Raw genomic sequence first — 27,682 nt, 5'->3', positions numbered from 1 at the left:
TTTTACAGGTTTTTTGTTTCCCAGAACATTCCTGTTTGGTCATAAATCAGCTGAGAGAAGCGAGAAAAAAAGAGCTCACTGATGGATTCTCAGTTTACTCTTTCCGAAGCCAGCCTTAGACAGTGGAGAGCAGAAACTACAAAAGGTTAATGGAGTAAAATAAATAATGAAAACCTGGAGGAAAAATTATTTTTAGCCCCGTCAAAGTAAAAAAAAAATCCTCCGAAAGTGGACACCCTCTTTAAAAGGCTGTGATCATTTTTTTTTTTTTTTTTATGTAAAAAAAAAAACAGGATAGGAAAATAAGAGCATCCGCATCTGCCAAGAAGGTAAAGAAGTCCTCACCGCCGGTCCGTCAGACATCTGTGGTTCGTGAGCCCACAGCTGTGATCAGAGGTTTAAAGTTTACCTCCGGTCACAGGGGTCGGTTGATGCGACGTGAGTTTCCCCCATATTTTTGATAACCAGCCAGACAAAGCTCACAGCTGTGAGCTGCAACCGTCAGCTTCAGCATGGCTGGTTATAAAGTAATAGAGGGGGTCTCCACTCTGGTGTTTTAAATAATTGAAATAAATTATTTTAAAAAAATGGCATGGAGTCCCCACCGTTTTTGACAACCAGCCAAGCTGAAGCAGACACTAGGGTCTGATATTCTCAGGCTGGTAAGGAGCCATGGATATTGGCCCCCTCAGCTTAAAAATAGCAGCCTACAGCTGCCTAGAAAAGGCACATCTATTAGATGCGCCAATTCTGGAGCTTTGCCCGGCTCTTCCCACTTCCCCTGTAGCAGTGGCAAGTGGGGTTGATGTCACCTTTGTATGGTCTGGTGACATCAAACCTATCCAGTACTAATCCTACAGATATATAGTAAATAAAGACACAGCCTATCCATAATGATTTTACCACCAATCAGCTGCCGCGCTGTCATGCACATGACCGCATAGCAAACACTGGATGTTCGGGCCCCCCATTCAAGTGAATGGGGTCTGGGTACTGTTCTGGTACCCATACTTTTTGTAACTGTTCGGCCAGACCCGAACATACAGGTGTCCGCCCATCTCTAATTAGGATGCAATTTTTCACTTTAACGTAAGCAAAGTGTTTTTCTCCAGATCAATGTCCAAAGGCGTGAAGACTTTTTATAGCTTGGTAAATAGACCAAATGTCTTTAATTATGCCACATTACGCCTTGATGCCAATACCGCAGAAATGTAATGCTCCCCCTGCCTGAACCCGGCGGGCGATGCCGCCATCAGGTTTTATCTGGGTTGTGATTTTTTTTTTTTTCCATCACTTCACTTCATGATGTGCTAATATTTAGAATTGTAGGTGTTTAGGTCTAGATCTGTAAACAAGGGAAAGAAAGGGAAACCCCAGAGCGGGGTCTGGGCGTGGCCGGTACATTGACGATGTGTTTTTTGTCCATTTACATAAAAGAGGACTTTAAATTCAGTGCTAAAAAGGCTCCGATGGTTCTCACATGACCATAAATGATGGCACATAAAGAGCAGATTGTGATCAGAAGCCTAAAGGCATAGATAATAGAAAGATGATGGATGGTTAGAGAGATCAGAAAGGTCGCACTCCAAACATGGTAAAAAGACATGAAAAAAATGAATTCCATGCCAAAAGTATTTGAGATGTTTCAGCTCAAGGTGTGAGTCTTTCTCTAGATCTTAGATAATTAAGAGATCAATAAATATATACGAGACATAGATATGAGACAGATAGAACTTTCATGTCGTATAGGGTATAATTGGCACTATATCATCCATTGTTAACAACCATATTCATAGCTCCAGGATGTGACGACATTTACAGCCACCATAAAGTCAGAATGAGATATTGTGTGGAAATTTAAAACTAAAAAGGGTAAAATATAAGAGCAGGCGGTCATAAGACTTGTCTACTCTGAAGGACGTCTCCTCTGAAGGACGTCTCCTCTGAAGGACGTCTGCTCTGAAGACTTGTCTACATCTGAAGGACGTCTACATGTGAAGGAAATCTCCTCTGTAGCCTTGTCTACATGTGAAGGACATCTCCTCTGTAGCCTTGTCTACATGTGAAGGACATCTCCTCTGTAGCCTTGTCTACATGTGAAGGACATCTCCTCTGTAGCCTTGTCTACATGTGAAGGACATCTCCTCTGTAGCCTTGTCTACATGTGAAGGACATCTCTGTAGCCTTGTCTACATGTGAAGGACATCTCCTCTGTAGCCTTGTCTACATGTGAAGGACATCTCCTCTGTAGCCTTGTCTACATGTGAAGGACATCTCCTCTGTAGCCTTGTCTACATCTGAAGGACATCTCCTCTGAAGCCTTGTCTACATCTGAAGGACATCTCCTCTGAAGCCTTGTCTACATCTGAAGGACGTCTACATCTGAAGGACATCTCCTCTGTAGCCTTGTCTACATCTGAAGGACATCTCCTCTGTAGCCTTGTCTACATCTGAAGGACATCTCCTCTGAAGCCTTGTCTACATCTGAAGGACATCTCCTCTGAAGCCTTGTCTACATCTGAAGGACATCTCCTCTGAAGGATATCTCTAAAGAAAGGACATTGGAAATATCCCAACATTTGTTAGAAGCAAACAACTTTCTGGTGAGATATAAAGAGTGAAAGAGCAGTTACCCCACTCCACTCACAAAAGTTGGCCATACATGTTAGAAAAATCCAACATTGTGTGAGTGGACACCTATCTAGTGTGTATAGAAGTGTCCTGAGTCTAGCCCAGTGACATGTCAAAGGTTTTCAACATACTTGATCCTTTTGTTGCAACTTTCACTGCTACAACACCAGAAGTGTCTGATAGCTGCTGACTCCTCTTTCCCCATCAGGAGTGAGCATGTTTATGCATGGGAGACTTGGCTATTATATTTTATGTCTATGTCATACAAAAGGGTCAACGCGAACATGTTTGGGGCTTCCTGGAAAGACAAAATGACTCTCAGTCAAAAATAATTATCTCCACTGACAACATAGACTAATGGGCTCAAATGTGGTGGTAGAGACGATAGATCCTCAAATGTAGGGACTATAGATCCTCATGGGTTCCAGACCCTTAGGTGCAGTTATCCAAACACTCAGAGCACCTCCCCATTAAACAATGTTGATCATTGGTAGATTTGGTTGGGTTAAGATGTTGCACAATTCCTTTGACCTATCCTTAAAGATACATTTTCATTAGACTGCTTGTTGATGGACAATACTCCAACTGAAGCTGTTCCAAAAAGGATCCTTTCACCAGTCGTTGACCTTGGCTTTTTTTGTTCCAGAGATGCACCCCATAGCTGTTCCTCAACAGCGTCTTCATCTCTTTCAGCTCAATCACCTCAAAGTACTTTTTCCAGTCCTGCCAGTCAACCGGGTAGAAGGTTTCCTTGGGGAGAACATTCACCCCCTGACAACTATTCTTGTCCCTCAATCTACGGGTCCCACACCACTTCTTGTAGACCCGTGTCAGAAGCTGAGGACCTTGATGGCCATACAGCCAGTAGTTGTAAGAGTTAACAAAGTCCTTCATGCTGAGCTCTATGAACTTGTGCCTAGGTTGGAAGGTGATGAAGGCTCCGTTGACTATGTACAATGATTGCAAAGCCATCGCATTTGTGATAGTTAGTAAATTTTTGAGAATAATAAAGTCGGTGTCCAGGTAAATTCCACCCCATTTCCAAAGGATGGCTAACCGGCAGGCGTCTGACAGAGTTGGGTAGTCGACCAATTCTGCGTGTCTTTCAACCTTGGAGTACCATGTGCCCAGAAGGGTGTCTGAAAACAGTTTCTTGAAGTCCAGGGGAACAAACTGTACCGTCGAGAAGCAACTAAGAAAGGAAATGCCAAAATTTTGAGGCAGTGATTGGTTGTTGCCCTTTAACCCGTTCATCATGATGGTTATTTTTGTGTGGGGATGGGCTCTGGCTGTTGATTCCACTGCACACATCGCCTGGAAGGACGGACTAGTCCTGTCTGAGGTCTCCAAGAAGAAGATGCCACCACCATCACTGGTTATGTTGGTTGGAGAGTTATCCGATTCATTAGGGATTGAAGCTGGACAGGTGACCTCCTTGGGTAAATGGTGAAGGTGGGCTTCTTCTTCTGTGTCAGATGTGAACTTTAAATACATGAAAAGGAATACGAAGGTAACCAAACTGAAGGAAGCCAATGACCTCAACCATGACTTAAAGTTCATTTTCACTCCCGAGGACAGATAGTTGGATAACATCATGTTTTTGGTCAAATTGGAGATTTTTTTCTTATCTACAAGAGAGGGGAAAAAAAAGAGGTCAATTCACTTGATGTGGTCAGAAGAACCAGATTGTTAAATTTGTAATCATGGCCATCAAAGACCCTCTGCTACTTTTATGGATTTCAACATTTTCCAAAAATTTAACAGACAAATATTTGACAAATAATTGACAAACAGACAAATATTAAAAAATTTAAGTACAAATATTGGGGGGGGAGTCAAGAATGTGCTTTTACCATGTACTTGTTTCATGAGGGTCTATGGATATCATAGGGGCTATCAGCCTGAGTGTGAAGATGTGAAGGGTGGCTCTTACTCTAGTGGACCTGTCTCATCAAACCAGCAGGTGGTCTCGTCTTGATGGCCCTGTGGGCCAAGACACAAAATAATTTCACCCCTCATAATGTTTTTCTGTTACCACCCAGTGACCAGTAAAATAAGGAACCAAGATCTCCATCAAGTGTCCCTTCAAAAATTTCCATGGCTCCAAGTCTTGATGGCAACACTTTTTGGGAGTTCGATGGATGGAAGGAGATGACCTCCAAATCACCTTATAAGGTGGTCCTTACCCGGGGGGGCTGATGGTCTGTATCTGTGGTACTCTATGTTCCTAACCATTAAAGAAGTTGACCTTCAGGTCTTTGAAGTGGAGGGAGCATATGTAGGATCACATTGCCCATGGGAAACGTGGATGTACTCTATTGGAACCACTTTGACCAGGACCCACAGGTTCTCCTTTTGCCTGAAGTGACTTCCTAAAGGTGTCAGTGATATCATAATTACCATTCTCACTTTCCCTCTACATACTGTACATGCTGGGGTTGATCTTCACAATCTGGCCTTTGACCACTTTTTGACACCGGCTTATCATTTTCAATCACGAGACGTGGAAAACGTTGACACCCCATAAACTGTTAATAGATAACTCAGGAGACGTATCTAGATAAAGATCTAAATCTACATTTCTTCCGTATAATATAATAACGAGGGGCGGGAACCTTCTGCTTCGTGATTACATTCTAGAACTGGCGTCAAATAGCAAATTTCAGGAGAAGCAAAATGATTCCACCACAAATCTGTAGAAGACACAGATTTACCAGCAGGAAGAAGAAAATGTAACATCTGAAGTCTCTAGAATGTTCACGACACCGAAAATCCTCGTTGGTGAGTAGATGATACTGCGAGAGATCCCGAAATCGTCTGGCTCCTACAAAACCCCTGATCCAGTGGCGCTGCACCGCCTACAGTGTACCAATGACCTCCGCCTACCATTCCTTTAAGGATTTAAAGTGCCGAGGTCGATGGTCACCATTAGACACGGGGAGAGGATGGATGGCAGGTGCGCTGTGCCTTTAATGTAAACCCCGGTGTAACGTTGGATTCCGGGGAGATCACATTGCTGCACATCTTCCAAATGAAATGCAAAATTGGCGTAAAAACTGCGCAGCACTGACTAAGCAGCAACTATTTCAATGCCCCAAACCGCCAAGAACTTTATCATTAACCCTTGAACAATATAGGATTTGCATATTGACTCCAGATTAGTATCTATACTCAGGCCACATATCACTGGGACATCCACATACTCAGCTCTGCTACATCCACATACTCAGCTCTGCTACATCCACATACTCAGCTCTGCTACATCCACATACTTTACACAGGCGCCACAATAGCGATCATCTACCGATCCCTTTACACAGGCGCCACAATAGCGATCATCTACCGATCCCTTTACACAGGCGCCACAATGGTGATCATCTACCGATCCCTTTACACAGGCACCACAATGGCGATCATCTACCGATCCCTTTACACAGGCGCCACAATGGCGATCATCTACCGATCCCTTTACACAGGCGCCACATTGGCAATCATCTACCGATCCCTTTACACAGGCGCCACAATAGCGATCATCTACCGATCCCTTTACACAGGCGCCACATTGGCAATCATCTACCGATCCCTTTACACAGGCGCCACAATAGCGATCATCTACCGATCCCTTTACACAGGCGCCACAATGGCGATCATCTACCGATCCCTTTACACAGGCGCCACAATAGCGATCATCTACCGATCCCTTTACACAGGCGCCACAATGGCGATCATCTACCGATCCCTTTACACAGGCGCCACAATGGCGATCATCTACCGATCCCTTTACACAGGCGCCACAATAGCGATTATCTACCGATCCCTTTACACAGGCGCCACAATGGCGATCATCTACCGATCCCTTTACACAGGCGCCACATTGGCAATCATCTACCGATCCCTTTACACAGGCGCCACAATAGCGATCATCTACCGATCCCTTTACACAGGCGCCACAATGGCGATCATCTACCGATCCCTTTACACAGGCGCCACAATAGCGATCATCTACCGATCCCTTTACACAGGCGCCACAATGGCGATCATCTACCGATCCCTTTACACAGGCGCCACAATGGCGATCATCTACCGATCCCTTTACACAGGCGCCACAATAGCGATTATCTACCGATCCCTTTACACAGGCGCCACAATGGCGATCATCTACCGATCCCTTTACACAGGCGCCACATTGGCAATCATCTACCGATCCCTTTACACAGGCGCCACAATAGCGATCATCTACCGATCCCTTTACACAGGCGCCACAATGGCGATCATCTACCGATCCCTTTACACAGGCGCCACAATAGCGATCATCTACCGATCCCTTTACACAGGCGCCACAATGGTGATCATCTACCGATCCCTTTACACAGGCGCCACAATGGCGATCATCTACCGATCCCTTTACACAGGCGCCACAATGGCGATCATCTACCAATCCCTTTACACAGGCGCCACAATGGCGATCATCTACCGATCCCTTTACACAGGCGCCACAATGGCGATCATCTACCGATCCCTTTACAGAGGCGCCACAATAGCGATCATCTACCGATCCCTTTACACAGGCGCCACAATGGCGATCATCTACCGATCCCTTTACACAGGCGCCACAATAGCGATCATCTACCGATGTGAAAAACCTCAAAAAAGACTAAGGGGTTCCAAAATCAAAATAGTAATCCAGAAAGCACAAAGGGGTCTCATCACCCCTGGCCGAGAGAAAGAAATGCAGTGTGCGGCTAACTCAGGCGCGTCCGGCGCCATTATGTGGGTCACTTGCATACTTTGTTATTCTCTGTCTTGCACAGTGTGCTCATTATACAGGCCTGTCCTGGGGTTTCACTGAGTGCTTTATTGCCACATCTTTTGCTGTAGGCGTTTTCTGAGGCACATTAGATCACACCTCTGCCCGATAGCAGCATTTATTACTTTGATTACGAGAGAAGTGTCGATGCGCTGCCTGAGCGCTCATTTTTCTCATATTACTCCGAGATAAGACGACATTTTTCTGCGAGCGTGCTCACTACGAGATCAGTTTACAGCACTTTATATTAGTTTTTTCGGTATTGTGGTGTGTGTTTTTGTTTTTTTTTTGTGTCCCCTTTTTGTATACGCAGGGTGGTCTAGGGCGTTACTAGGGACACCGACGTTGAGCGGGGGCGCCATGTCGTCAACAACTAGGGTGCCAGCCTCCACGGATAGGAAGGGCCTTATTAGGGCTTTCTAGTTTTTCTGCCCCTTCTGTGATTTAACCATACTTGGAAATACATATATTTCTTTTTTTTGGACCCCCTGGTGTTATGTGTAATTTTACATGTGTGTGGTATCTTTTAATATTGAATTAAAAGCTATATTTTAGGGGTTTTTCCTTGTTGTGCTTTCTGGTTTACGATCATCTACCGATCCCTTTACACAGGCACCACAATAGCAATCATCTACCGATCCCTTTACACAGGCGCCACAATAGCAATCAGCTACTGATCCCTTTACACAGGTGCCACAATAGCAATCATCTACCGATCCCTTTACACAGGCGCCACAATAGCAATCATCTACCGATCCCTTTACACAGGCGCCACAATAGCAATCATCTACCGATCCCTTTACACAGGCGCCACAATAGCGAACATCTACCGATCCCTTTACACAGGCGCCACAATAGCAATCATCTACCGATATCTTAACACAGGCGCCACAATAGCGATCATCTACCGATATCGTTACACAGGTGCCACAATAGCAATCATCTACCGATCCCTTTACACAGGCGCCACAATAGCAATCATCTACCGATCCCTTTACACAGGCGCCACAATAGCAATCAGCTACCGATCCCTTTACACAGGCGCCACAATAGCAATCATCTACCGATCCCTTTACACAGGCGCCACAATAGCAATCATCTACCGATCCCTTTACACAGGCGCCACAATAGCAATCATCTACCGATCCCTTTACACAGGCGCCACAATAGCAATCATCTACCGATATCTTTACACAGGCACCACAATGGCAATCATCTACCGATCCCTTTACACAGGCACCACAATAGCGATCATCTACCGATATCTTTACACAGGCACCACAATGGCAATGATCTACCGATCCCTTTACACAGGCACCACAATGGCAATCATCTACCGATCCCTTTACACAGGCGCCACAATAGCGATCATCTACCGATATCTTTACACAGGCACCACAATGGCAATCATCTACCGATCCCTTTACACAGGCACCACAATGGCAATCATCTACCGATCCCTTTACACAAGCGCCACAATGGCAATCATCTACCGATATCTTTACACAGGCACCACAATGGCAATCATCTACCGATCCCTTTACACAGGCGCCACAATAGCGATCATCTACCGATAACTTTACACAAGTCTGATCACTTCACCGGTTCTATAACATGATTGTATGCAGAATATATAGCAAGGGGCATGTGGTCACTATATGGTGGCATTATTTATACATTATATGGTAGTGTTAACTATGCATTGAATGGTGTGGAAAATATATATGTCAGTCTAGTTTGGGCAGATCGGTGTTATTTATTCATTGTATGACAGTATTTGAAAGTTAATTGCACTATTAGGTGGCGAATATATGGATGGGGATGGACGGTATTATTTATGCATTGTATCACAGTAATATATGAACAGTGCATGGAAGTACTGCAGGTTACTAGATAGTTGGGTTACAGTATGTGGTCACTATAATACATTGTATTGTATCATTATTTAAGCAGTGAACGTCAGTATCGTGTGGAAAATATATGACAGGCACATAATGTGCACAGTGGCGTCATTTATACATTTTATTACAGTATTATTTGAGAACAGCATGGGAATATTGCAGGAATATTTATGGCAGGGTTATTTGGGAGAACGGTAGGGTGGCATTTTTTATGCGTTATATGGCGGTGAAGAATGTACTGTGCCATTATTTAGGCTGTTGGTTACACTATTGTGGCTAACGAATGTAGATACGGCATTATTTATATATTGTAAGGCAGTATTATTTAGGCAATGAATGGCAGTGTTGTATGGAGGATATGCTGCAGTATTATTTATCTATATGGATGGTGAATGTATATACGTCATTATTTATATATTGTAAGGCAGTATTATTTATCCATACAGATTGGGAATGTATATACGGCATTATTTATACAGTGTAAGGCAGTATTATTTAGGCAAAGAATGGCAGTGGCGTGTGGAGGATATGTTGCAGTATTATTTATCCATATGGATGGTGAATGTATATATGGCATTATTTATACATTGTATGGCAGTATTATTTAGGCAGTGAATGGCAGTGTCGTGTGGAGGATATGTTGCGGTATTATTTATCCATATGGATGGTGAATGTATATACGGCATTATTTATACATTGTATGGCAGTATTATTAGAGAAGCGCATGAGATTATTGCAGGATACTACATGAGCCTATAGTTGGGTTTCCCATGATCTTCCCATGTTATCCACCTTATAGGAAAATGCTGAAGGTAATCTCCTGCCGGCTGTAGTAAACAGAAATTTTACTGGTTTGTGGGTGACCCAAGAAAAAGGAATGTAGCAGAGCTGACCGAGTTGGTCAGATCTAGCAGGGCAGAATTTGACGAGACCTGTAATGGTGTTTGTCAGGTTTAGCGGAATTTCAGGTTTTTCAGATAAGGAGCAGAGCTGTCAGGATAAATGAAGGGATTTTCTCCGGATGTAGCAGAGTTGAGTTTGTCAGGTGGAGTGGAAGTGACTTTGTCCTTTTCTCCAGCCCACAGTGAGATTTCTGTTCAGCTCTGCTACATCGGTACTGGCAGATACGTTCCTACCTGATCTATGGGTCCGGTCATTGATCCACAGGGTCGCGTCCACGCCGAGATCATTGCATGATGTGAGTGCAGATCCCAGATGTTGGGCGACTTCCCTTTATCTGACACCTCCCAGGCAGGTTGTATGGAGGGAGGTGTCAGGTGCGGAGCAAAAAACACAATGTTCTTCTGAAAAAATAATCGCCGAAATCTTACGAGCTCAAATACGACGCAGCAGGTAGGACGGCAGCACCTTGCTGACAGTTTCCCACATAGATAGCCAAGGCCATGAGCAGGAGTCAGCAATAAAGACCCCTTAAAGGGACATGCACACAGAATATGTCAGAACACATTTGTAATTTATACCACGCTCTCTGACTGCAGCCACATTCTTATGTATAGCGTGTCCTGACCTAAGACTTCACAAACGCCGTGTGTGAACACAGCCTTACACTGGGGTTCGATGTATCTAAGCATCAGCACAGCGTTCTCTCCTGTGTTTGTTACAGTGTATCAGTGCCAGGAATAATGTATTATACAGAGAGAATCATTCTGTTGCCCTAACACGGGATAGTTTACACTAGAAACAATTGTAGCAAAGCTTCAGCTGTGAGAAGTGTTGGAGCGCGTCAGATATCCAGTTATTTAGGTGAACGTCGTCCCATTCACTGACAACACACAGATCTGACATGATGAAAGACGTAAAAAGGTCGTCTGGATACTCCCTATAAGAGAGCAACTCGGCCGGAGGTTGTGCCAAACATTTCGGAGAACGAACCCCAGATACTAATGATGGAGACGACAGAAAGCGGTAAGTTACTGAAAGAATTAAAATGTCTTTCATGTTAATTCACTTTTCGTTTTCTAAAAATAAATCGCTAACACTTACATTTCTATTTACAACATTTTCCCACACACCTAAAACTTTTACACAGTAAAATTTGTGATGAGATCCTGTCTGCAGCCACCACTAGGGGGAGCTCCCTGTATACAGAGATACATGATAAGATCCTGTCTGCAGCCACCTCTAGGGGGAGCTCCCTGTATACAGAGATACATGATAAGATCCTGTCTGCAGCCACTACTAGGGGGAGCTCCCTGTATACAGAGATACATGATAAGATCCTGTCTGCAGCCACCTCTAGGGGGAGCTCCCTGTATACAGAGATACATGATAAGATCCTGTCTGCAGCCACTACTAGGGGGAGCTCCCTGTATACAGAGATACATGATAAGATCCTGTCTGCAGCCACCACTAGGGGGAGCTCCCTGTATACAGAGATACATGATAAGATCCTGTCTGCAGCCACCACTAAGGGGAGCTCCCCGTATACAGAGATACATGATAAGGTCCTGTCTGCAGTCACCACTAGTGGGAGCTCCCCGTATACAGAGATACATGATAAGATCCTGTCTACAGCCATCACTAGGGGGAGCTCCCTGTATACAGAGATACATGATAAGGTCCAGTCTGCAGCCACCACTAGGGGGAGCTCCCTGTATACAGAGATACATGATAAGATCCTGTCTGCAGCCACCACTAAGGGGAGCTCCCCGTATACAGAGATACATGATAAGGTCCTGTCTGCAGTCACCACTAGTGGGAGCTCCCCGTATACAGAGATACATGATAAGATCCTGTCTACAGCCATCACTAGGGGGAGCTCCCTGTATACAGAGATACATGATAAGATCCTATCTGCAGCCACCACTAGGGGGAGCTCCCTGTATACAGAGATACATGATAAGATCCTGTCTGCAGCCACCACTAGGGGGAGCTCCCTGTACTGTGCAGTGTATATATACGGGAGGAGTGGTGCTGTGCGGTGTATATATACAGGAGGAGTGGTGCTGTGCGGTGTATATATACAGGAGGAGTGGTGCTGTGCAGCGTATATATACAGGAGGAGTGGTACTGTGCGGTGTATATATACAGGAGGAGTGGTACTGTGCAGTGTATATATATACAGGAGGAGTGGTGCTGTGCAGCGTATATATACAGGAGGAGTGGTACTGTGCAGTGTATATATACAGGAGGAGTGGTACTGTGCAGTGTATATATACAGGAGGAGTGGTACTGTGCAGTGTATATATACAGGAGGAGTGGTACTGTGCAGTGTATATATACAGGAGGAGTGGTACTGTGCAGTGTATATATACAGGAGGAACGGTACTGTGCAGTGTATATATACAGGAGGAGCGGTACTGTGCAATGTATATATACAGGAGGAGTGGTGCTGTGCGGTGTATATATACAGGAGGAGTGGTGCTGTGCGGTGTATATATACAGGAGGAGTGGTGCTGTGCAGCGTATATATACAGGAGGAGTGGTACTGTGCGGTGTATATATACAGGAGGAGTGGTACTGTGCAGCGTATATATATATACAGGAGGAGCGGTGCTGTGCAGTGTATATATATATACACAGGAGGAGTGGTACTGTGCAGGGTATATATACAGGAGGAGTGGTACTGTGCAGTGTATATATATACAGGAGGAGTGGTACTGTGCAGTGTATATATACAGGAGGAGTGGTACTGTGCAGTGTATATATACAGGAGGAGCGGTACTGTGCAGTGTATATATACAGGAGGAGCGGTACTGTGCAATGTATATATACGGGAGGAGTGGTGCTGTGCGGTGTATATATACAGGAGGAGTGGTGCTGTGCGGTGTATATATACAGGAGGAGTGGTACTGTGCAGTGTATATATACAGGAGGAGTGGTGCTGTGCAGTGTATATATACAGGAGGAGTGGTACTGTGCAGTGTATACAGGAGGAGCGGTACTGTGCAGTGTATATATATACAGGAGGAGTGGTACTGTGCAGTGTATATATATACAGGAGGAGTGGTACTGTGCAGTGTATATATACAGGAGGAGCGGTACTGTGCAGTGTATATATACAGGAGGAGCGGTACTGTGCGGTGTATATATACAGGAGGAGTGGTACTGTGCAGTGTATATATACAGGAGGAGCGGTACTGTGCAGTGTATATATACAGGAGGAGTGGTACTGTGCAGTGTATATATACAGGAGGAGCGGTACTGTGCGGTGTATATATACAGGAGGAGTGGTACTGTGCAGTGTATATATACAGGAGGAGCGGTACTGTGCAGTGTATATATACAGGAGGAGCGGTACTGTGCAGTGTATATATACAGGAGGAGTGGTGCTGTGCAGTGTATATATACAGGAGGAGTGGTACTGTGCAGTGTATATATACAGGAGGAGCGGTACTGTGCAGTGTATATATACAGGAGGAGCGGTACTGTGCGGTGTATATATACAGGAGGAGTGGTACTGTGCAGTGTATATATACAGGAGGAGTGGTGCTGTGCAGTGTATATATACAGGAGGAGTGGTGCTGTGCAGTGTATATATACAGGAGGAGTGGTACTGTGCAGTGTATATATACAGGAGGAGCGGTACTGTGCAGTGTATATATACAGGAGGAGCGGTACTGTGCGGTGTATATATACAGGAGGAGCGGTACTGTGCAGTGTATATATACAGGAGGAGTGGTACTGTACAGTATATATACACGGGAGGAGTGGTACTGTGCAGTGTATATACAGGAGGAGTGGTACTGTACAGTATATATACACGGGAGGAGCGGTACTGTGCAGTGTATATATACAGGAGGAGCGGTACTGTGCAGTGTATATACAGGAGGAGTGGTACTGTACAGTATATATACACGGGAGGAGCGGTACTGTGCAGTGTATATATACAGGAGGAGCGGTACTGTGCAGTGTATATATACAGGAGGAGTGGTACTGTGCAGTGTATATACAGGAGGAGTGGTACTGTGCAGTGTATATATACGGGAGGAGCGGTACTGTGCAGTGTATATATACAGGAGGAGTGGTACTGTGCAGTGTATATATACAGGAGGAGTGGTACTGTGCAGTGTATATATACAGGAGGAGTGGTACTGTGCAGTGTATATATACAGGAGGAGTGGTACCGTGCAGTGTATATATACAGGAGGAGTGGTACCGTGCAGTGTATATATACAGGAGTGGTACTGTGCGGTGTATATATACAGGAGGAGTGGTACTGTGCAGTGTATATATACAGGAGGAGTGGTACTGTTCAGTGTATATATACAGGAGGAGTGGTACTGTGCAGTGTATATATACAGGAGTGGTACTGTGCAGTGTATATATACAGGAGGAGTGGTACTGTGCAGTGTATATATACAGGAGGAGTGGTACTGTACAGTGTATATATACAGGAGGAGTGGTACTGTGCAGTGTATATATACAGGAGGAGTGGTACTGTGCAGTGTATACAGGAGGAGTGGTACTGTGCAGTGTATATACAGGAGGAGTGGTACTGTGCAGTGTATATATACAGGAGGAGTGGTACTGTGCAGTGTATATATACAGGAGGAGTGGTACTGTACAGTATATATACACGGGAGGAGTGGTACTGTGCAGTGTATATACAGGAGGAGTGGTACTGTACAGTATATATACACGGGAGGAGCGGTACTGTGCAGTGTATATATACAGGAGGAGTGGTACTGTGCAGTGTATATATACAGGAGGAGTGGTACTGTGCAGTGTATATATACAGGAGTGGTACTGTGCAGTGTATATATACAGGAGGAGTGGTACTGTACAGTATATATACACGGGAGGAGTGGTACTGTGCAGTGTATATACAGGAGGAGTGGTACTGTACAGTATATATACACGGGAGGAGCGGTACTGTGCAGTGTATATATACAGGAGGAGCGGTACTGTGCAGTGTATATATACAGGAGGAGCGGTACTGTGCAGTGTATATATACAGGAGGAGTGGTACTGTGCAGTGTATATACAGGAGGAGTGGTACTGTACAGTATATATACACGGGAGGAGCGGTACTGTGCAGTGTATATATACAGGAGGAGTGGTACTGTGCAGTGTATATATACAGGAGGAGTGGTACTGTTCAGTGTATATATACAGGAGGAGTGGTACTGTGCAGTGTATATATACAGGAGTGGTACTGTGCAGTGTATATATACAGGAGGAGTGGTACTGTACAGTATATATACACGGGAGGAGTGGTACTGTGCAGTGTATATACAGGAGGAGTGGTACTGTACAGTATATATACACGGGAGGAGCGGTACTGTGCAGTGTATATATACAGGAGGAGTGGTACTGTGCAGTGTATATATACAGGAGGAGTGGTACTGTGCAGTGTATATATACAGGAGGAGCGGTACTGTGCAGTGTATATATACAGGAGGAGTGGTACTGTGCAGTGTATATATACAGGAGGAGTGGTACTGTGCAGTGTATATATACAGGAGGAGTGGTACTGTGCAGTGTATATATACAGGAGGAGTGGTACCGTGCAGTGTATATATACAGGAGTGGTACTGTGCGGTGTATATATACAGGAGGAGTGGTACTGTGCAGTGTATATATACAGGAGGAGTGGTACTGTTCAGTGTATATATACAGGAGGAGTGGTACTGTGCAGTGTATATATACAGGAGTGGTACTGTGCAGTGTATATATACAGGAGGAGTGGTACTGTGCAGTGTATATATACAGGAGGAGTGGCACTGTTCAGTGTATATATACAGGAGGAGTGGTACTGTGCAGTGTATATATACAGGAGTGGTACTGTGCAGTGTATATATACAGGAGGAGTGGTACTGTGCAGTGTATATATACAGGAGGAGCGGTACTGTACAGTGTATATATACAGGAGGAGTGGTACCGTGCAGTGTATATATACAGGAGGAGTGGTACTGTGCAGTGTATATATACAGGAGGAGTGGCACTGTTCAGTGTATATATACAGGAGGAGTGGTACTGTGCAGTGTATATATACAGGAGTGGTACTGTGCAGTGTATATATACAGGAGGAGTGGTACTGTGCAGTGTATATATACAGGAGGAGCGGTATTGTGCAGTGTATATATACAGGAGGAGTGGTACCGTGCAGTGTATATATACAGGAGGAGTGGTACTGTGCAGTGTATATATACAGGAGGAGTGGTACTGTGCAGTGTATATATACAGGAGGAGTGGTACTGTGCAGTGTATATATACAGGAGTGGTACTGTGCAGTGTATATATACAGGAGGAGTGGTACTGTGCAGTGTATATATACAGGAGGAGCGGTATTGTGCAGTGTATATATACAGGAGGAGTGGTACCGTGCAGTGTATATATACAGGAGGAGTGGTACTGTGCAGTGTATATATACAGGAGGAGTGGTACTGTTCAGTGTATATATACAGGAGGAGTGGTACTGTGCAGTGTATATATACAGGAGTGGTACTGTGCAGTGTATATATACAGGAGGAGTGGTACTGTGCAGTGTATATATACAGGAGGAGCGGTACTGTACAGTGTATATATACAGGAGGAGCGGTACTGTGCAGTGTATATATACAGGAGGAGCGGTACTGTGCAGTGTATATATACAGGAGGAGCGGTACTGTGCAGTGTATATACAGGAGGAGTGGTACTGTGCAGTGTATACAGGAGGAGTGGTACTGTGCAGTGTATATACAGGAGGAGTGGTACTGTGCAGTGTATATATACAGGAGGAGTGGTACTGTGCAGTGTATATATACAGGAGGAGCGGTACTGTGCAGTGTATACAGGAGGAGTGGTACTGTGCAGTGTATACAGGAGGAGTGGTACTGTGCAGTGTATATATACAGGAGGAGTGGTACTGTGCAGTGTATACAGGAGGAGTGGTACTGTGCAGTGTATACAGGAGGAGTGGTACTGTGCAGTTATCGGTCTCTCCTGTTGGCTTTTGCTGGTTGTATCTAGTTTTGTTTTCTGATTACATTTTTACTTGCTTCCAAAATAAGTTCAGTTGCACAAAACATCAGAGAAAATACTTGATAGAACAAAAAGATAATAAGACAACACAGGAGATGTAACATACAGACGGCGTCCCACATAGGCACGGAGAGGGTCCCACTTGGTATTGTGGGCACAGTGATCACAGGGGGCTTACATGGCACAGCTGCATTACCCCTGAACTGTGACATCACTGTGCGCATTACCCCTGTACTGTGACATCACTGTGCGCATTACCCCTGTACTGTGACATCACTGTGCGCATTACCCCTGTACTGTGACGTCACCGTGCGCATTACCCCTGAACTGTGACGTCACCGTGCGCATTACCCCTGTACTGTGACGTCACTGTGCGCATTACCCCTGTACTGTGACGTCACCGTGCGCATTATCCCTGTACTGTGACGTCACCGTGCGCATTACCCCTGTACTGTGACGTCACCGTGCGCATTACCCCTGTACTGTGACGTCACCGTGCGCATTACCCCTGTACTGTGACGTCACCGTGCGCATTACCCCTGTACTGTGACGTCACCGTGCGCATTACCCCTGTACTGTGACGTCACCGTGCGCATTACCCCTGTACTGTGACGTCACCATGCGCATTACCCCTGAACTGTGACGTCACCGTGCGCATTACCCCTGTACTGTGACGTCACCGTGCGCATTATCCCTGTACTGTGACGTCACCGTGCGCATTATCCCTGTACTGTGACGTCACCGTGCGCATTATCCCTGTACTGTGACGTCACCGTGCGCATTATCCCTGTACTGTGACGTCACCGTGCGCATTATCCCTGTACTGTGACGTCACCGTGTGCATTATCCCTGTACTGTGATGTCACCGTGTGCATTATCCCTGTACTGTGACGTCACCGTGTGCATTATCCCATGAACTATTAAATCCTTAATGGGTTAATCGGCTTCATATCTGCAAAACATTCCCATCATTATTAGTAGATGGGAAACACCACAAAAAAAAAAAACAATGCGACAACCAATGGGCAAGAAGTAAAACAAACAGTAATGAGGCAATGCCTTGGCTCACAGATTGTTTAGGTTGGTCGGATATCACAGGTTGTTGATGTAATATCAGATTAATTTACTGGTAATTATAACCTTCTTCACATGACAAACAATAGAGGCTCAGGCTTCAGGAGGTTCTTGTCACCTCATTTAGCGTTCGGTCCAGAAATATTTGGACTGTGACAAGTTTTGGCATTTTTGCCGTTTACCAAAACAACTTTAATAATCAATCTGGGCTTAAAGTGAAGACTCTCAGCTAACCAAAGGTAATTAGACCATTATCTCAGCAGCTCTTTACTGCATGGGCTTTTCCCTCGTTAATCCATCTTTGCTTAAGCAGGTAAAATGTCTGGAGCTGATTCCAAGTGTGGCATTTGCATTGGGAAGCTGTTGCTGTGAACCCACAGCATGCGGACAAAGAATCTCTTAATGGAAGAGAAGCAGCCCATCCTTAGGCTGAAAATAAAGAAGATATCCATCAGAGAGATAGCAGAAATGTTAGTAGTGGCCAAATCAACAGTTTGGTACATTCTACAATAAAAAGAAGCGCACTGGTGAGCCTGGGAACGCCAAAAGGCCTGGATGTCCATGGAAGACAACATTGGTGGATGATCACAGAATCCTGTCCATTGTGAAGAAAAACCCTTTCACAACAGCCACCCGAGTGAAGAATCTCTCCAGGAAGTCTGTGTTTCAGTATATAAGTCTGCCGTAAAGAGAAGATGTCATGAGAGCAAATACAGAGGGTTTAAACCTTCCAATAATCAACCTTAAAAATACAAAGGCTAGATTAGTCTTTGCCAAAAACACATCTAAGAAGCCGCCAAATCCCGGAAAAGCAAAATGAAGATCAACCATTACCAGAATGATGGGAAGAAGAAAGGACGGAGAAGGCTTGGCGCAGCTCCTGCTTCTTGGCACGGCACATCCTCCAACACATGGTGGAGGCGGTGTGATAGCGTGGACATGCATGGCTTCCAGTGGCACCGAGACACTATTGGTTATTGATGATGTGACTGAAGACGGAAGGAGTCAGATGAATCCTGTGTGTACAGGGCCATACTTTCTGCTCAGATTCCGCCACATGCAGTAAGGTTGATAGGACGTCGTCACAGGACAGATGGATAATGACCCAAAACATCCTGCGAAAGCAAAGAAGTGGAATATTCTACTATGGCTGAGACATTCACCAGATCTCTCCCCACCAAACCACATTTCATAAGCTGAAAACAAAACCTAAGACAGAAAGACTAACAAACAACTGAGGTCACTGCAGTAAAGGCGGCAAAGCCTCACACAGGAGACCAGCGATGATGATGTTTATGGCCTCCAGACCTCAGGCCATCATTGCTGCAAAGCATAACACAGGAGGAAACCAGCGATGGTGACATCCATGGTCTCCAGAATTCAGTCCGTCATTACTGCAAAGCCTCACACAGGAGGAGACCAGCGATGGTGACGTCTGTGGCTTCAAGACTTCAGGCCATCACTGATACAAAGCCTCACATAGGAGGAGACCAACGATGGTGACAAACATGGCCTCCAGAATTCAGTCCATCATTACTGCAAAGCCTCACACAGGAGGAGACCAGCAATGGTGACGTCTGTGGCTTCAAGACTTCAGGCCATCACTGCTACAAAGCCTCACATAGGAGAACAGCGATGGAGACATCCATGGACTCCAGACTATCATTGCTACAAAGCCTCACATAGGAGGAGACCAGCGATGATGACATCCATGGCCTCCAGAATTCAGTCCATCATTACTGCAAAGCCTCACACAGGAGGAAACTCAGCAATTGTGACATCTGTGGCTTCAAGACTTCAGGCCATCACTGATACAAAGCCTCACATAGGAGGAGACCAGCGAAGGAGACATCCATGGACTCCAGACTATCATTGCTTTAAAGCCTCACAAAAGGAGGAAACCAGCGATGGTGACGTCCAAGGTCGTCATTGCTATAAAGTCTCACACAGGAGGAGACCATTGATGGTGACGTCCGTGGCCTCCAACCTTCAGGCCGTCCTTGCTGCAAGTAATTCTCTACATAGTATTATAAGTGAACATTTTATTTTTGGGAAAGTTAATTTGGCCAATTACTTTTGAGCCCCTGAAATGAGATGGCTTTGTAGAAAGATGAAACACAAAAATTGAGCTTGGTTTCAGTAGGTATACATGCAGCACATAAACACATGGTCACTTTGGCCATAAATCATGCAAAACCTACAAGAAGCAAAATAAGCATAAACCCTACTGGGGTCCCAGGGCTGTGATGAAGTGGAATGATGTGATGCCCATCACCCAATCAGCGCTGGAGTCACTGTCTCCACCTTCGAACAACCTGAACATGAAGAGGAAGTCCGTGTTGCAGATGATCTCTGACTTCCTGTTCATGTTCACTCTGTCCTAAGGCGGAGACCGCGAGGCCAGTGCCGATTGTGCGGTGGCGGTGTCAGTCACAACACCGCATCACAGCCGCGGGAAGAGCGAGTGCAGACACTGCGGGAACGGATCCGGCATGGGAGGCAAGTATAGGCTTTATTATTTTATCGTGGCTGAACATTTAATTTAAGAAAGGGTGGTCCTAGTAGTGAACAACCCCTTTAATATATGGGTGATGCCACCTGCATAAACAAGATAGTTGAACAAGGTAAGAATTGTGCCTTTGTTACCGGAGGTAAGTTTCACTCTGACAAGCTTACTGTTGAAAGGGCATAGTGGATACAGAAACTAAGCAGGTAGTATCACACACGATAGGCATAGATACTATGGTCTCCAAACCTAATCTCTTTATTAAGATGTCATCTCATTGTTTTATCTGAACATTGCTATTGTTGGGTAGGGGAAGGCTTTGATATATGCTACTACTAAAATGTCTGTTGGAATAATATTCTGTTTATTCAACCACAATGAGTACAGCGATGGGTGCGAGATTTACCCCTGATAATGCTAAAATGGAACATTGCCAAAAAAAGAAAAATAATCAGATGAAATTACACCATTTCATAAAAATGATTATGCAACAACTATTTATGAATATCATGTGATACTGTAGTCATAGCTTAGTAAAGTAAATTACAAGCTTGCATACAAAAACTGTACAGAAAATACACTGCTCAAAAAATAAAGGGAACACTTAAACAGAATATAACTCCAAGTAAATCAAACTTCTGTGAAATCAAGCTGTCCACTTAGGAAGCAACACTGATTGACAATCAATTTCACATGCTGTTGTGCAAATGGAATAGACCACAGATTGAAATTATTGGCAATTATCAAGACACCCTCAATAAAGGAGTGGTTATGCAGGGGGGGACCACAGACCACATCTCAGTACCAGTGCTTCCTGGCTGTTTTGGTCACTTTTAAATGTTGGTTGTGCTTTCACACTCGTGGTAGCATGAGACGGACTCTACAACCCACACAAGTGGCTCAGGTAGTGCAGCTCATCCAGCAGTGTAACATGATTGATACTATCTGCTAAGCCATTTGTCTATACAAAAACAAAACTCTTCCTTATTATGAAGTCATCTCAATGTAGCATTTGAAATTAGTTTTTGTTGGGAATGGAATGTCTCAATGTAGTTGGGTCGCCCTCCCAGGGCTGAGGGGTACTCGGTACCGGGCCGGTGTCAGGGGGATGTGTCACAGCAGCGGTGACCCGGACCGTGGCCCTGGGCGCCCAAGTCAATGGCGGAATGTATATGTAGTTAATGGAATGGAATAGTTTGTGACGCCACCTGTGGTGCTCGGCCAGGGAGGTGTTAAGCCGACGCTGCAGACAGATCCTCTGGGACAGATGGTAGGATGCAGCAGTGATGGTATGGCCCTCCACAGGCAGGGCTGATGTCCCAGGGCAGTGTAGTTGAAATGGTTGCGGAAAGGCGCAGGCAGTGTAAAAGATGGTACCCAGATGTAGCGGTGCTGAATGGCTTGGCGCGAGAATGAATGGAGGACACCGAGGCTTGTAGTTCCAAAGCTTTACTCACAGTCTGCAGTACACAAGGGTGCCTGCCTCCGGGTCAGAGACTCAGCCAACCTCCAAGCCAGATGGAAAGCTCCTCTCCAACACTCCGCCAACATGTACCTTTCCTGAACGACTCCTATATTGCGCCTTAAAGTGTGAAGATCTCCAGTACCGTGGTACTCTGGAGTTCCTCCTGTCAGATGTTCCTAACAATTCTACTCGTATAGCAGACAGCTGTAGCCTCTCTCGGGGACCCCTTTCTTTGGAGTCCTGGCTCTCTATTCAATTGCTGTTGTGCCCCAAGTCTTTGTTGGGAGTAGTATATTTACAGCCAACTACTAAACCGGTGTCTGCTGCAGAACCATAAGTGTCCATACAACCTTGGGGACCGGGCCCCGGCCTTGCACCGAGAACCTATAGGCAGGGTTCCTCTTCCAACCCACGTCTCCTCTCTGTTCTCCTACTCCTTCGTTCCGTACTGATCCTTCTCTCTTATGGAAGCTTAGGTTGCAGTTCTACATCTTTCTCCTTCTTGTGCCAGCTGGCTCAGATCACTGAGGCAGCTGCAGCACTCCTTCCTCCATCCCTTCTTCCAGGGAACACCCCACTCCTCCCGAGTGGCTCCCTTCCTCACTGACCTTCTGTCAGACTGAACCTGACTGACTGGACTCCCATCCTACACTTTCCCACTCTTTTTATATCTAAACTCCACCCACCTCCCAGCACATCCAGTGTTCCATGCAGAGAACCACCAGAGGTGCTCTGCTACTCTCTAAGCACTGAGCCGCAATGTGGTTGTGCAGAACTACCCTGTTGTGTGGGGTGCGAGTGCTGGAGCGTGGAAAGGAGTTCCCACCTTACCTGGATGGTGGGGCACTACACCTTAGGAGAAGGTGCAGTACCTCTGTGGCGACTGAGCCTCAGGGGCGCCCCATTTGTCTCCTGCAAAACTCCTATAGAGTAATTTTAATGACTAGGGGTAAATTAGGTGAGCGTTTATGTATCCGTTGTCAGAAAGGAAATACATAATGGGCCAAAATGACGTACCCCCACACAGAATAGCTAATTGTTATCAATTCATAATAGTTAGAAAAAAAGGTTTTATACATGGCCAGGTAGCCAAAATATTCAGCAACCAGTATCAAGCATGACAGGCTTAGACACATGGTTCTCTAAACCTAACCTCTTCCTTATTACAAGTGGTCTCATCACTTGAAGCTTGTTTCTGTTACCCCAGGGAAAACCTCTATATACAGTATGCTCATCCTTAAAACACTCCCCATAGAGTGCTTAGCATCACTAAGGGTGAACTAGGTACCCATCGCTGTACCCTGTGAAGGGAAATACATGGGGCACAATTGAAGACAGTCTTAATGAAGCGCTAGAAAAAAAATGCACTGAATTCATTAAGAGGTACACACCTATGAATTTGGTGCTCTTCCCAGTGACACGCGCCTTCATTACTCCCCACCAAAAATGCTACTCCAGTAGCATTTCTGGCATAATAAACGATGACAGTTTTGCTGAATTTCATGGTCGGGTGTAGCCACACCCCAACCCAGCTCAACTTATTTTGTGGATTTGAAGCAAGTTTTGATGAATTGCTCCCACTGTTTAAATAAACAAAGTAATCTCTAACAATCAAGTTATTTGTTGTTGGGCCAAAATCCATGGGCTTAGCAGACTTCTTTCACTTACCAGAATCTTAGAGGCGCAGTTCTGCAGAGTATCACATGGTACACTTACCCGAATGTGTATATATACACAAGTGTACCTTGTGATTCTCTCTGCAGAACTGTTTGTTGTTGGACGCAGTACTTTCTATTCAAATTATATGGAAATACACTGTGTATCTAAATAAAAGACTACACACCAAGAGAAGTGATTATCAGGGCCTAGTAGATATACAGGCTGAGCAGTTTTACACATGACAGACTTAGATAAAGCAACTGAGCAGCAAAAATCACAAATTATAGCCCACTATACAAGGCTCAAAGCTCAGCAGACAGTATCACACATGAAATGATTGTCTGTTAAGCTATGTAATCAAAAGTAATAGGTTTAGATACACATGATAAGCTTAGATACTGGGTTCACCAAGCCTATCTTATTCCTTTTTGTGAGGACATAGCATTGTATCTTAATCATCCAGACGTCTGTTTTCACCAAGCCAGGAAGAATAGACTTATCTATATGTTGACTTTTGAATTTATGTGCTTCTTTCTGGTTGGTCAAGAAAACAGACTTTTGCTTGTGTAAGCCTGTAATACTGACTTGTAAGTTAACAATTTGTTGTAACATTGTGCTCTTATCCTGGATGACTACTGATGCAGAGTCATGGAACAATGATTTGCTGATATGTTGATTGCACTTTGTCCACGCCAGCTAGTTTGTTGACTTTTAAAAAAATAGGAGGAAAAACTATGCAAATAGATTAAATAATGCGAGTAGATCTTGTCACCATTCTTCACCTTTAACTGTGACTATTGAATGAAGGACATTTGTTATCTATAAAAAGAGGTTATATGCCTCTGTATGAGACAGATTCAGCCAAGCCATTCAAAGGACCAGAGACTCTACAGATCAGCAGCCAAGACATCATGGCTCCATCACGAGGCACACTGGTTGATCATTCCATAGGATGCCTGCAAAGGGGAACTTGGCACAAGCAGAAAGAATACAGATCTGTTCCATTGATCATTGCTGAACCATGGATACGTTTGTGAATGCCAGGAATGGGACCCTTTGGTCGCGTGGCTCCATGGAGATATTTGGAGAAGGCAGATTGTGAGCCTCGGGTCAACTGTCCTAGTTTCTGAATGGACTATCATCTCCTAAGATTGTCGTTACCTCCTCTCTGTATGTGCAACAGGAGGGGGGGGGGGTTGTCCACCCTGGAAACTATGAAGTCACAGCAGCTCTTATCCCGGTGAGTCAGCGGGTGAGACTCTGTAAATTGCACCATCTTGGGTATTTTGGTGTGACTGTTCCACGTGTTATCTGCCTGTTTTGTGTTTCAATAAAGTATTGCCACACTGCTTTACCCTCACCCTGTGTTGTCTGAGTAGCATTAAGCCTATGGTGAAAGTAGGAGTTCAGTGCGATGATCCCTGGTCCACGCAGTTTCGGCTAGCGGATCAGTACGCCTTCTGACCCCCCTCAACCTCTGCCGTGTCTCCACACTTTTTGTATTATCTGTCTGAAAATATATCCAAATTCTTTTTGGGCAAGAGGATGTCTCTATTTGTCCTGGAAAGCTCCATTATATAGTTTAACATCACTTGGGTGTACATCTATGTACCCCATATCAAAATTCAAAGGGAAATTCATTGTGCCCAAGTGACATACTCCCGAACAGATGAGTTAAGTGATGTTGAGCAAAGTGGATATACAAACTAATTAGTGTCACACATTACAGGCTAGATAATGAATTCAGTAGACAGTATGACACTTGATAAAGTCATGTATTATGTATAGAAGCCTAAAGGGGGTTTTACACATAGCGACATCGCTAGCAATATCGCTAAAACGTCACTGATTTTGTGACGTTATAGCAATATTGCTAGCGATATCGCTGTGTGTGATACTTATCTCCGACCGGCTCCCCCGCTGGTTATCGCTGATCGCGCGAGATCGGGCAGCTCCATTTCTCGTCGTCTGCTTCCTGCTGTGACGAGGAGCGACGCTGGACGCGGGCGGGAGGACGTCAGGATCGCTGTGTGTGAAAGGTGAGTATCGTGCGCTGCGTTGCTGCTGCATCGCTGTGAGGTCTTCCTGTGTGGAAGCTCACTAGCGATCATATAGCGATGCACCAGCGATCCTGACCGGGTCGTATCGCTGGTGCATCGCTAAATGTAAAAGGGCCTTAAGGCTAATCTCTATCATGGAGGGGAGGATCTAATATTCGGTCATCCCAAAAAGCTCCCATACAGAGGTTAATATTATTAGGGGTAAAGCAGGAGCCCATTGCTGTACCCTTTGCCAAAAATGACATGGAAATATATATATGGTTTATAAAGTGAAATGTATCTAAATGAAAAAGACAAATCTAGCCAATTTGTACTAAAATATACAAGTGCTTTCATTTTACAAGATTTTTTTTCCTTTCAAGACTAACTAGCATATAGATAGAAAGGGGACACGGTTTATCAGATGGAGGTATGATAACCCATGACATTTAGACGTGATCAAAAACATTCAAAGGCCTGTTCCAGATGCCAAAACATTGCAAACCTCCTCTTACCTGCTGGCTTCCCTGTACCTCTTTAGATTAGTAGACCCAATGCAACAGTCATTATGGAGCAACAAATGCATGATGTCAGGCTGGGTCTACGGATCAGAAAAGGCACCGAGGGTCCCAGAAGGTAGGTGGTTTACAGGGCTAAAATCCGGCAGCCTCTGGACCAAGGTCCTGCGCATCTTTTTGCTGAACCCTAGTTTAGATACATTTCTCAGTCAAGTATCACATTATAGGCATAGACACAAGTCATACCGAGTAGACAATGAAATGATTGTGTGCTTCAGAGTTGTGCGTTTTTTTGCCTTCAGTGTCGTGTATACATCCTTTTTCCCTAGAAGTATCTGAAAGCCCTGTACTAAGCGCGCTCTCTCTGTTCTCCTTGAGCCACCGCTTATCTCCGCTCGGGCGACAGCCAGACTCATTTGCAGGTGACTGATTAGGGGATGTGGAAATATAAGCGGCAGCTCACAGGTGGTAGGGGGATAATGTTTCCTTTACAAACCAAACATTTGTACTGCAGCATATCAGTGTGTGCTGGAGAAACAAGACACAAGGTGGCACCGGGCCCAGTGCCTGACTCTCGGTATCACTTTCAATGGCACAAAGCTGGGATAATGGACATGTAAAAAGGGAGCGGATAATGTATTTTTAACTGTGTGGTTAATGACGCCTGTCTGCCGTCATTTGTCAAGGAGATAATAAGACACTAGGAGATAGAGGGTAGAAACCATACTGTAACACTGACCTTTACGTTGTGCAGCAAAGCTCTTGTATCATGTACTTCTGACCATACGTATCGTATACTCCGGGTGCTATAGGTTGCTCCAGTATATGTACCCTCCCGCCGCCATGACAGGATTTGTCCTCTTACAAACACTGGAGAGCTGAAGGTTACAGATCTGGTCTATAAAAGGAGATGTCATGGCTGCGAGTTCTGGTTATTTGACACTTCGTTCTAATGCTTTTTTTTTTTTTTTTTTTCAATGTGTCCAATTTTGGCGCTTATGTTATTGCTGCTCCTCCCTTGATTGTTCCGCTTTTTTCTTTTTTGAAATCCGTCATACGGTTCCAGAGATATGAGCAAAACCTTTCTGACAGGATTCCTTGGGGGCGTACTTCTAGGCATCTCTGCATAAATTACTTTGAGCACCGCCCCTGAGGT

The 27,682-nt window shown here is 44.9% G+C and overlaps 1 protein-coding gene across 1 annotated transcript; it reads right to left on the bottom strand.

Annotated features, from left to right (window-relative positions):
* Positions 1–1,730: 1,730 nt before the first annotated feature.
* Positions 1,731–10,607, bottom strand: A4GALT (alpha 1,4-galactosyltransferase (P1PK blood group)). The gene is made up of 2 exons (XM_073544269.1): positions 10,476–10,607; positions 1,731–4,259 (listed from the first exon to the last, which is right to left on the bottom strand). The coding sequence occupies exon 2, from the start codon at positions 4,225–4,227 to the stop codon at positions 3,169–3,171; it is 1,059 nt and encodes a 352-aa protein (XP_073400370.1). The 5' UTR covers positions 4,228–4,259; positions 10,476–10,607; the 3' UTR covers positions 1,731–3,168.
* Positions 10,608–27,682: the final 17,075 nt, after the last annotated feature.

Source organism: Dendrobates tinctorius, unplaced genomic scaffold, assembly GCF_039654945.1.
Source record: "Dendrobates tinctorius isolate UK_male_01 unplaced genomic scaffold, ASM3965494v1 ptg000136l, whole genome shotgun sequence".
NCBI lineage: Eukaryota > Metazoa > Chordata > Amphibia > Anura > Dendrobatidae > Dendrobates > Dendrobates tinctorius.
The sequence above is the reverse complement of the archived record's forward strand: the minus strand, read 5'-3'. Positions and strand labels throughout refer to the sequence as shown.